Raw genomic sequence first — 12651 nt, forward strand, 5'->3', positions numbered from 1 at the left:
ATACTAACGATAACTATCATACTAACGAGAATTCGAGTGCAAAAAATTCCGTATTCACGATTTTCATGGCAAAAATTGTCTTTTGGGCGATCGCAATGTGCGTAATAATCCAATCACCGTTCAAAAGCATATGTATGTATATGATAACTAGTCACCGGACCCAGAAGGTGTCGCGTATTGTTCAAAGGTTGGAAATGCATTGGAACAATAGATAGCACTGAGACTATCCTACCTCTAATGATAACGACTAGTCGACGCTGCTGGTTATCTATTTATACATAAAAATCAATGTTTGGCTGTTTGTCTGCTTGTCTGTTTGTCTGCTTGTCTGTTTGTCTGCTTGTCTGTTTGCTTGTTTGTCTGTTTGTTTGTCTGTCACGCATGCGTTCCTATACCATTCAACAGATTGCGACGAAACTTACAGGAGTTATTGTGTGTATGCCCGCGATGGTTTCTGTTAAAAAAAATGCCCAAGAACGGGAACGGAAACGGGAAAAATGGGAATGAGTGGAATTTCCCGCCTTCTATTTTTTTTTTTAGTCGAGTCAAGTCAAGTTCGCCGCCTGCGTTTTCCCGATAAATGCGAACGGGAACGAGAACGGGAACGGGAACGGGATCGGGAATTGCATATGTCATTATAACATTACAATGCATGCCGGGTTCAGCTGGCTTCTACATATATCTACCTATATATACTCGTACATATTTTATTTTATTTTATTTTATTTTATTGTCACAAATCAATACACACTCGCCATTACAGATTTGCTCCAATGCGACGGGTGTACGTTAATGAAATACATAAACAATCAGAAATCAGAAATACAGTAATACATACATATACAATCAGAATATATAGAATATAACAATTAATCAGAAATAATAATCATAGTGACATCTATGGATTTCAGATTACTGTGTATAATTAATACAAATTATACACAGGCCGATTTTTGTGACAACAGGATTAGATTTTTTAATACCAATTTTCAGGAACCGTTTCAGCAATGATCAGATAAAATTGGCAAACTCTGATAGAGAAACGATCGATTTGGAGTCACAAAACCCCCAAATCTAACCAGCAGTGGCGAGGACACGAACCAATGACCTCAGTGATGCTAAATATATACGCTATCACTAAGCCAAACTGCTGGCTATGTATAGATATGTATATCAAAATCAATGTTTGTCTATCTGTCTCGTATAGGCTCCTAAAGCACTAAACCGATTACGATGGAATTTTCAGGATTTGTTGTACGCATATCCGGGAAGACAACTGTAAAAAAAAATCGTCCAAAAACGGGAAAAACGGGAATGAATGGCATTGCGAAGCCATAGAGTAAAATAAACAAACAATTGAATAATTTAAAATTTATTCGCTGTCTACATTTTTCCGACAAATTTGGTTGCATGCTTTATTGTGGAAATTATTATATGAAAAATTATTAAAATATTTTTTTGAAATTTGTTCGTTCCCAAGCCCCATGACTGATGATTAAAAAGAAAAAGAAATCTAACGAGTGAAATTACTCGGGTTTTTTGGAAGCCCTAAGCCGAACCGATTCGGATTCAACATTTTAACAGCCGGAGCCCCCTGCGTATGTTCACAAGAGACGCCGGCTTGAGAATCGACGTTTATTTGCGTACATAATCTAAAACAGGAAGAGTCTGGAACACGTGACCAGGAACGACGGGGGGACGAGCAGTGCGACATAGGCGCCCACCCAAGCCACCCGTACCCACGGAGCAAGCGCCCCCGGGGAATCCGCCCCCTGAGCTGACCCACCGAGACATGAAAATCCCCCCTCGCCCACGCAGCTGACCTGGAAGAAATCGAAAATGTCGCACCGCAGCTACGTGAGTAACAACCCACAACCATGTATCTCAAATCGCGAGCTCAATCCTAAACCGAATGCATGTATGTATATGTAAATATGTACACATGTACGTCCTAAGTCTAAGTCGCGAAACAACAATGCGAATTGAGAGTGAGATAGGAGCTGCTGCGGCAGCCATCGAGAAGCAAAGTTCGGTGAATAGAAATAGAAGCGCAACTAAAGACAACTTAATGGTTAGGTACCATGGGTGCGCGTGCCAAGAAACCAAGAATATGGATATTCATTATTGTGTACGCGTCTTTCAGCGGATGACAAATAGATAGACCCAAGAATCTGTACGTTGTCTGACTCAGTTGTAATTAGTGTAGTAGGTAGGATGTTGCGGCCACCTGTCGACCACAATTAGTGCTTCCAATCCCGGAAGTTTTGTTAAAACCCTTTGAGTGCTGACGTCTTTTATGTTGAAAAGTTCGCCAACATTTCCAATTAGAACTATGTATTTAGAAATCCAATCGAAAGCAGGTATAAAAATTGTAGCTCGTCCAAACAAACCCTAGATAACTACCACCGAGGATTTCGACTTTTGTAAATGTGTGTTTAGACTCTCTAATATATATTGCAACAATATAAAACAAACAAACGAAGTCTAATAACACTGCTCGATATGAAAAATTATTTTATTTTTTTATTTTTAAATGTTTTTTATTATTACGAAATTATGTTCACAATACATCTTATATATATTTTAGTAGCTGATCATTTTCTATTTTACAATTTAATTTAATTTGGTTAGTAATCATAGTATTATATTATTCTAATGTTAATCTACAGCATTATAGGATAAAGAGCTCAAAAACCTGTTTAAAATCCTTAAACACGAAAAATGGTTCAGAGACGAGATATGACTTTTCTTATAGATTCGTTTATTTTATCGAGGTAAGCCAGTTATCAATAGAATTTTTATTATTAATTCACAAGAATAGTCCAAGTATGATATTTAATTCTCATATAAAGACAATTTAATAATTTAATCCCTGTTGATTTAATTCAGATTCGTGTAAATACGATTAAATACTAGTACGGGTTTTTAGTTCTCAGTTTTACCGATTTAAAATTCAGCACACTTCCAATTAACCCTTTTCAACGAAAACAAAAAATAGTGTGGCCAGATCACTATCCCAATAAACATGTTTCAATAGAAAATACTCAATATAAAATAGTATTAACAGTGGGAAAAAACCCCAAGTGAAAATACGTACTTTTGACTTTTGATTTGAACTGTTTGTTTGCAAATAAAGTGAGGATGTACGACGAGGGTAGAGATACTTTTACCGCACGCCACTGATATATGTACATATATACTAATCGTTTTTCGTATGTATGCATTCACTGTCGACTATTTTACGGTCACCCTAAATAAATATATATATGTATGTTTATACTACATATTATATATGGATACATATTAATATTTTGTGTTCTACACAATTTGATTTTGAATGTATGTATGTATGAATGTATGTACATATGTACACCCGTCCCCCGATTTACGGAATTCATTCGTTCTACGAAAATCTGCGTAAAAAGTTATACTGAAAAAAGCATGTAAAAAGCAACCATTTCTCCAGTGTGTAATTTAATATAGCATAATTGACATACAATGTTAAAACTATCAAAACTACTCAAAATACAACGCCAATTGGTGTATTTCAAGCTCATGGAATTGTTGGCAAAACGCCGATCGGTGTTCGTCAGCATTGAAAGGGTTAAGCCCCGGGATTGCGGTCCTGGGAATTTTCAATCTCGGAAATTAAATGTATAAGAAAAAAATGCTCAATTGCATATTTTCATATTTAAAAAATGCTAATATAAAAATACTCTCATATTGGCGTTGTTGTTTTGAGAGTTTGGCTACATTCTTTAAATTTTCGCTTCGCATCCACGGGTAGATTTCTGTAAGATTAAAAAAGAAAGCATCGCTTTGATTCATTGATTCGTTTTTATAAATAGTTCGTACCGTCTAGTAATTATTCCACGAAACAACCCACTTAATATAAAAACTAGAATTACGTTGACTTTGTGTAAAAAAATATCACACCTCTTAATTTTATTCAATAATAATTTTAATATAGTTTAAATTACTATACAACGAAGAACTGGACATACACATATTTATATATTTGCATACATTTAAATACCAAGAAGGCCTAACAGGTGAATCCCTATGCGCCTTCCTGGCCGATTACAAACATCGATATACAATTTTATGGAATAATTTTAACAAAGCATCATAGAGACATCTATGGATAAATTTTGATAAACTTACATTTTCGGAGCATTTTTTTTAAAGTAAAATTTCGAGACATATATGGAAAAATTTGCAGCATTTTTATACGAATCGGTGAAATTCCAGGTGCTGAAAATTCGAAAATCGCGAGAATTGGGTAAAAGTTATCAATTTGTTGGAAGCGTTTCAATGAAAATCAGATAAATCGGCAAACTCTGATAGGAAACGATCGACCTGGAGTCACAAACCAAGGTCTGGCCAGCAGCAACTAGTGGGACTCGAACCCGTGACCACTATGTTCGAAAGCATAAATGCTAACCACTAGTCCACGCTGCTGGTTACCTATATTAATATTACCTATGTATTTAATAAAATTTACTTACATCAAAATTGATAATCTTCGTACAATTAACAGAAACAACAGCGTCTTAGCATTTTACACACACCGCATAACGAGATCGGAACACTTGAAAATCCACAGTGCGATTGAGAAACAATGGATCGTGTTCCATCCTGAATAACACAGGTCTCATAAAAAGAAAATATTAAAAAATCATTGCACAGTTGAGCACAAAATCTGCCATTTCGTGGAAAGGGCGAGTCGGCGTCAAAACAACTCAGAGCAAACAAATGAACTATGACTGTTCATCCCACCTTTGTTCAGTATAAAATGTTGTTTTATGTTTTTTCCTTATTATTACGTACCAGCAAACACCGGTATCCCGGGATTGGAAGCCGGGATTTGGAAGCACAATCATGCAGTCTTTTCCCAAGACCCGGATGATTATGTGAAACGTCATTTATCATTCAATATATTTCAAGACGACTGTTTATATGTACTTTGCCGTGAATTTGCCTTGCGATACATATATATATATATATATATATATATATATATATATATATATATATATATATATATATATATATATATATATATATATATATATATATATATATATATATATATATATATATATATATATATATATATATATATATATATATATATATATAATACATGTTGTTTTATCAAATAATTAGCATAAAAATAGCAGTTCTATTCTCATCTCCTACTACATAAATACATACATACATACACACATGCATATGTATTGTGTGTAGGAATTAACGTTCGTTCGTCAGATTTTCAATTTTCTATTTACATAGAAGCACATAATTTAGTGCAGTGTTACGTTGACGATATTCGGAAAGAGTTGACTGTTTAAACAATATACATGTTGTATAACCTTAGCCAACCTCATCGAAGTTAACTCGGCCCCATCCTTATTTGATTAATTATGTATGTACATAAATTAACTTGTTATTGGGACCATAATTTTCGAGGCCAATGTAGGGCACACGAGTTGAAAATGCTGGATAATTATGTACAGGACAGTTTTATAAAAACGAGAATAAATATATGTAGGTATATGTGCGTATGTACCTATGTACATATTATATTATGTTGTGGACGCGCGTTGCTATCGGTGGAATTAATATTTTACGCGAAGATATGTAAAATGGGCGAAAGAAATAAAATCGACTGAATCATAAAATTTTAATAACAAAGCTTGTTATTATAATTAACTAGCTGAACCTGGCATGCGTTGGCAGAATGGCAGAATAAAGCATGCAATTCTCGTTCCCGTTTCAAGTGATGGTTAGAACTCAACGCCGTATCGTCATAAATGCGTTTTGCCAGTGATGAGGTATGGATGTGAAACTTGGACACTTGAACGCCACGATGCTTCATAAAATCCAATGCACTCGAAGAAGGATAGAACGCTGTATGCTCGGCATAACGAGGAAAGAGAGAAAGCGGAACACGTGGGTGATGAGAAGTATGACAAGGGTAGTGGACATAGTGGATAGAGTGAAGCTAGAAGGATAGACGAAAGGTGGACAAAAGAAGTGCTTGAATGGCACCCGAGAGAATGCAGAAGGGTAAAAGGAAGACCGCAAGGAGATGGATGAGAGTTGCGCAAAACAGAGACGAGTGGAAGTTTTGGTTTTGCTGTAGTCCATCCACTGTATACCTATAGTTTTCATGCAGACAGTTAGAATGTTGTACGTGCGAAATGATATTGGTTGAAATGATAAGGGACAGCATGTCCGTTTGACCCGAGTGTCTTCCTACTGTAGATTGAAATCTCATATTTGCTGATGCATTCACTTTCACTCAAGAAGTAGAAAAATCGAATGTACTGAGAAGCGATTTGTTTTACAAAACAGTGTAACGTAAATCATGTTTGTAGTTGACGCTGATAAATTAAAAATAAATATTGGTTAGATCAGATTTTAATTGTTGGTAAATGCTTATTCAATCATCTAATATATAATTTCGAAAGAGACTTTGTAAGGTTTAATGTGACTATTTTTTATTTTATTTTATTAATTGAAAAATCAACAGACAGGATGTACATAGATATGAATAAAAAAACAAATAGTAAATAAATAATATATGTAACATCCGAGTCCAATAATAGATTTTTACAAAAATGAAAAAGATAAATATGAGGAAAACAAATTAAAAAGTAAAGAATAAAGGCTTGACAAAATATGTAGAACATTGCATAATTAAACTATAGTATTAAAATATTTGGAAAAGGTTATAAAATAGAATATAAGAAGAAATTGAAATTTACAAATATAAAACAAATGAAAAAGAAATACTATGTAACTACGTATGTATGTAAGGTTTGGTTGTGAAATGAAAGTTCTATGACGAAAATATCGATATCGTTGAATATTATTTATTTTCGATTCAAATAAATTTAATGAAATGTTTACTCTTAGATTGGCCATGTTTAAGCGGTTTATATTACAAATACCGAGTAGTAAAACCGCCAGTTACAAAATATTAATAATATAAGTCAAAGCTAAATCAAAAACGATATCATTTTGAGCATATTCGACAAAAGGGAGATCTGAGAACAAAGGAATTTTGTCAAAATAAAAAACGACATGTTTTCTTGAGGAGAAACGCGAATATACATCAATATGACAATATTTTTTATTTTAATAGGAAATTTAATCAAAGCATCGACAATGTTTATTTCCAAGAAATACTCGGGTAATAATAATAAATAATAACATTTAAAAATTGGTAATTATGTATTTGTTAAATGTTAGTGGAATAGTGTAAACTAGTGGTCGCCATGCGGGCTTATTTTTTTTTATATAGGTTTTTAAATCTAAACCTCTTTTTAGGTGGGTAGCCGTTCCATCTATATATATATATATATATATATATATATATATATATATATATATATATATATATATATATATATATATATATATATATATAAATATAAATGAATGTCTGTCTGTCTGTGTGTCTCTAATAGGTCCTTAAATCACTGAACCGATTACGATGGAACTTTCAGGATTTGTTGTGTGCATGTCCGGGAAGATTACTGTGAAAAAAAACGGGAAAAAACGGGAACGGAAACGGGCAAAATGTTATAATTTCAAATGATTTGAAATGAACAACGTGTTTTTCCGACAAATGGGAACGGATAATATACGTATGTATTTTGACGCAATAAAAAAAGAGACGTTATTTATGTAAGCTCCAACCATCACTTGAAACGTAAACGGGAACGGAAACGCAACGGGAACGGGAATTACATCCCATATTCTGGCATTGCAAAGCATGGCGGAGTTCGGCTAGTATATTTATATGTACATACATACATACATATAGCGATTGGCAAAAGAGATCCTGTTATGGGGGGTTGGGGTGTTTGCCACCACCACACCCCCCCATTGGATCCGTCCCTGGCAGTGGATCGATAGAACAATTAGTAAATAAATTAACAACTAGTAAATACATAGTTTTAAGCAAACAATTTTCGTTATTTAGGCGAAAATTTTGTCAATCAACGAGCGTTGCGGTCAATGGGTTTTCTGGCAATTTTACACAGTGATTGAGACGGATTAAATATTGTAAACTACACGATTTATTTCGAAAATAAGACTACATAATATAATACTATATAATACGATCAGCTTATGTGTACATCTAAAGATTAATTTCATACGATATATTAAGATTTTTAGCAACGTTGTTTTCAATGTTAGCAAATATTTCCAGACAGACACTAAAATTCCCACCGGACGCCCTTAAAAAGAGGATGTGTCCGGGAAAATTCGGACATCTGGTAACCGCATATGTACGTACATATGTATGTATATATGACTGCGTGTATTTATATATATATATATATATATATATATATATATATATATATATATATATATATATATATATATATATATAAATATATATATATATATATATATATATATATATATATATATATATATATATATATATATATATATATATATATATATATATATATATATATATGCAAATCCACAGTTTTCAGCCTCAAACCACGAAATTTGGTAGTTAATACTACATAGCCTATTGGCCGGGCCGCACCGTGCAACTTTGTCGGCCGACTAGTTGCGCGACACGAAAAAATTTATGGAAATGTGTGGAACAAACAAGTTGAAGGGTATGGCATGTCTCATCTACCTGCATGCATTGGTCTGGTCGCCCTCAACCAAGTCGCTCGCAAGTCGCACGGTGCGACCCAGCCCTATGGCTTTGGAATGGGTCAGAGCCTTTTTAAAGTTTTTTTCAAACTTTAAACGCCAGATAGTTGCCAGGCAAATGTATTTGTACTAGGGATTATACCGGCTATAAATTTCACCAGACACTATTTTATCGCGAATTAAGTACATTTTCACTACATAATATAACATTAAAAATAGATGCAAATGACGTATTGTGCATTAGGTGGTTTTGAATTCGTTTATTTTCAGTATTAAATGTGTGTATTTCAAATTGATAAATTCATTGGCAACACGGACCGACCATATCGTAATAAATGTGATAAGACGGTTGTTTCAATTGCGATCGAAACATACAAATGGTTCAAGCTTTAAATAATTAAGTATGATTGTTTGAATAACGGTTAATTAGGGTTGCTAGGCGTCCCGATTGATCGAGATTGTCACCGGTTATAAGCCTCGTGTCCCAGTGTCCCGGACGAACCTTTTCGGAACGTCGAAAAGTCTCAGTTTTCAAATATTTCTATTACGCATACTTTTATGAAATATTAACAGATTATTTGAAACAATTGACAATACAATTAAAAAAATATTGTATTGTCAAAAATATCAGAATTGAAACAGTTGAATATTTAAATACGAAAACTATTATAACAAATGACACATATTTGTTCAATAAATTTGTTGCATCAAAAATATATAAAAAAGAGAATAAAAATCCCCAAATTCGAATGGAAAAATATGTCGCTGTAGAAAAATGCGTAGTTACATTATTTTCTCGAATATTCTCGCTAATGGAGATTCAATGAACTTAATGAAAGAAATATACTTTCTATGGATGAAAGTATTCTACAGTGCATTGAAAACTATGATTTCAATTGTTGCCAAATGTAATTATTTGAAATAAAAACTAAGTGGTCTAATATTGTTGATTTTTTCGGGTGACTTGGAAGAAATCTGAAATTTATGATTCAATTTAGATTAAGGTTTTTAATAAAAATAACCAAATACAGTCATCTGATCCAAGAAAAAAAGCGTTTTTCATTTACCGGCAGATTATTTACCGTTCACCGGTTCTGAAATTTGACGGTAAATTGTAATCCGTAATGTTGATATAACTTTATTTTTTTTTAATTATATACGTTTCAATGTAGGGAAACTTAACCACATAGAGATATCTATTCCTGTAAAAAAAAAAAAAGAATTTTCTATATCTATCGGTAGACGGTAAATTGCAATCCTACTTATAAGGATGTTTGGTTCACGGCACAATGCAATCGATCAAGTGACACTACTTAGGGCTACCGTAAGTGTCTACATGCTGACCGGGACGATTAGAAGAAGAAGAAGAAGAATCGAAAAAATCAACAAACTTGAATTTTCATTTCGATATTCTTAGCTCGTGAGTTATTTAGACTAAACTATGGGATCACTTTTTTTGTTATCATTTTGGTATCATAGGAAAAGGGAGTGATGGAATAAAGGCTAGGCGCTAGGGTACTATTTTCCAGGAAACAGGGTATGACTGTTCTCAACCTAAAAAACAAAAACAAAAAAATTTCGCAATATAAATTGACAAAAGGCAACCCCTCTTTCCTGGAACGGTACCCGAGAAAATGTAATTTTTTACATAGATGTATACCCGGAAGGCTTGACCGGAAGAACCCAATGCGCCTTCCTGAACAAATAATGCAGCATTTTATTATTACATAAATCACTGTTTTTCCAGAAGCTAAAGAACACGAAATAAAAATTTATTACAGAATTAATCCATTGAGACATCTATGGATTTAGATTTTGTACATAATTTTTACAAATTATACACACAATAAATATAGAAGATTTGCGACAGCAGGAAAGATAATTTTTTGCCAATTTTGAGGAACCGTTTCAACAATGACCAGATAAAATTGGCAAACTCTGATAAGAAACGATCGATTTGGAGTCACAAATACCCCCAATTCTAACCAACAGTATGGCGGTTCGAACCCACTGATCACTTGGTGCTAAACATACACGCTACCATTAAGCCGTACTGCTAGTTAAGGGTGAAAGGAAGGCCGTTTAGGGAGAAATCACACAGCGGTGTATGTGGCACGTGGTTCTTTTTTAGATAGTTTTAAACATATAGAAAAATGTGACATTCATGGGACGCATGCATGGCACACGGTGGCACACAATTGTATAGAAGTATTTATCCTAACTTGAGAGTGATCCATACCAAAACGACCCTTTGGACCATTTTCGGTAAAATTGTATCCTTGCTTGACAGTGGTCGATAACGAATATGAGATACACCGTTATCGATCACTGTCAAGCAACGATACAATTTCACTGAAAATGGTCAAAGGGTCATTTTGGTATATTCAATTTCAACCACATATGTACGTCGAAAGTGTCGTTTTGAAAGGACGTGTTCCGCCGTGTGCCATGCATGCGTGCCATGAACGTCACATTTGTTCTATATGCTTAAAACTATCTAAAAAAAACCACGTGCCACATTCACCGCTGAGTGATTTCGCCCTTATGGTGTCCCCAGATTTTAAAGCCCGGGACCGTCACCAAGTAATTGCAGGTTACCCAGTTTTAATTTACCGGTAAATACCGTTGTACCGGTAGTAGCGCGGTCATTTACCGTTCAATGTATATTATGATTTTTGTATTATAATTATGATTTTTTTTTTCGTTTGTTTTATAGAAGCCGGCACGTTTTCATAGAAGGAACGTTTTCAACATTTTTATACATTTTACTTAAGTAGGATTATTAATAACGGGAAAATATCAAAAGCTTATTTCATTTCTAAGTGTTTGTCAAATAAAAAAAAAACAAAAACACACCCCCGCAGCGTGTTTTTGTCAGATAAATCAATATCGCTCCAAATATAATACGTCATGCCCGTTGTTGCTGGAACAGTTGGGACTTTATGTCCCTAATAATTATGTTCGTGGTAGACATCATCATTTGATGGTTGTACCTGCTGCTCGCACAGTTCTTTTTCGAATGGCTCCTATTCCAAGAGCTATTCGACTCCTCAATGAAATCGTTGCTGCTGTCCCTGAATGTGATATTTTCCACCTTGGGGAGCGTAGATTATCGGATATTATCTTAACATATTTATCTGGTAACCTGCGCTCATCATTACTTTCTTAATTTGAATGTGATGAATGAGTGGAATCTTAATCTACTCTCTTCCATTTGGGCCTCGCTGTGATTTTATTTTTTATTCATATTTTGTTTTATTTTATTTTACTTTTTCTTTCTCCTTTGTACATTTTTATATACTATTTTAATTTTTTTCAGTGTAAACAAAGAATGGGATTTATGGATTTTATTTTTAATTTTTACACTTTTGTTATTTTTTTTCTCTCTCTGAATGATGTATTATTTTCCTTTTGTTACATTTTTTTTTTATTATTATTTTATTTTACCATGTTTTCTGCTTTTGCTTTTTTCCTTTATTTACAGTTTACTTGTTTTTATATATTTTTCAAATGTAGGCCATTATGGCGCATTAGGTTCTTCCTGTAATGCCACAATGGTCCAAAACTATTAAATAATTAATTAAATTAAATAAATAATAATGAATAATCCCTTCCCTACCCCCACGCAGCGGAACTGGTATGTAATTTCGCTGAAAAAGCCTTGTTATTGATTCTCAATAGTCTGGTAATATTCCTTTGTCGATGTTTGTCGTATTTAATATACATGTATATAATATAATATAAAAGATTGTATACGCGTGCTTTCAATTTTAAATGGGTGATTTTTTTTCCGCTCTCACATCCCGTTGAATTAATTCGCCGGCGATAGTGTGCATACTTTCTTATTTGTTCTCGAAGTGCGAAACTTACGAGACGTGTGTTCTTTCGTTCTGTGAACAATGGTAGTCTTGTGGTGCATTGTCAGTGAAAGTGATACATTCCCATGGTGAACCT

At 33.7% G+C, this 12651-nt stretch overlaps 1 protein-coding gene across 2 annotated transcripts in view; it reads left to right on the top strand.

Annotated features, from left to right (window-relative positions):
* Positions 1–1608: 1608 nt before the first annotated feature.
* Positions 1609–12651, top strand: part of Fhos (Formin homology 2 domain containing) — a 100792-nt gene continuing 89749 nt past the window's right edge. For both annotated transcript variants that reach the window (XR_013261671.1, XM_077446342.1), the window contains exon 1: positions 1609–1857. Coding sequence is in view for 1 of the 2 variants with exons in the window: in XM_077446342.1 (XP_077302468.1) it covers positions 1840–1857 (18 nt within the window). In the remaining variant the exon portion in view is untranslated. The remainder of the gene's footprint in view (positions 1858–12651) is intronic.

This window comes from Arctopsyche grandis, chromosome 2 (assembly GCF_051622035.1).
Source record: "Arctopsyche grandis isolate Sample6627 chromosome 2, ASM5162203v2, whole genome shotgun sequence".
Classification (NCBI taxonomy): Eukaryota; Metazoa; Arthropoda; class Insecta; order Trichoptera; family Hydropsychidae; genus Arctopsyche; species Arctopsyche grandis.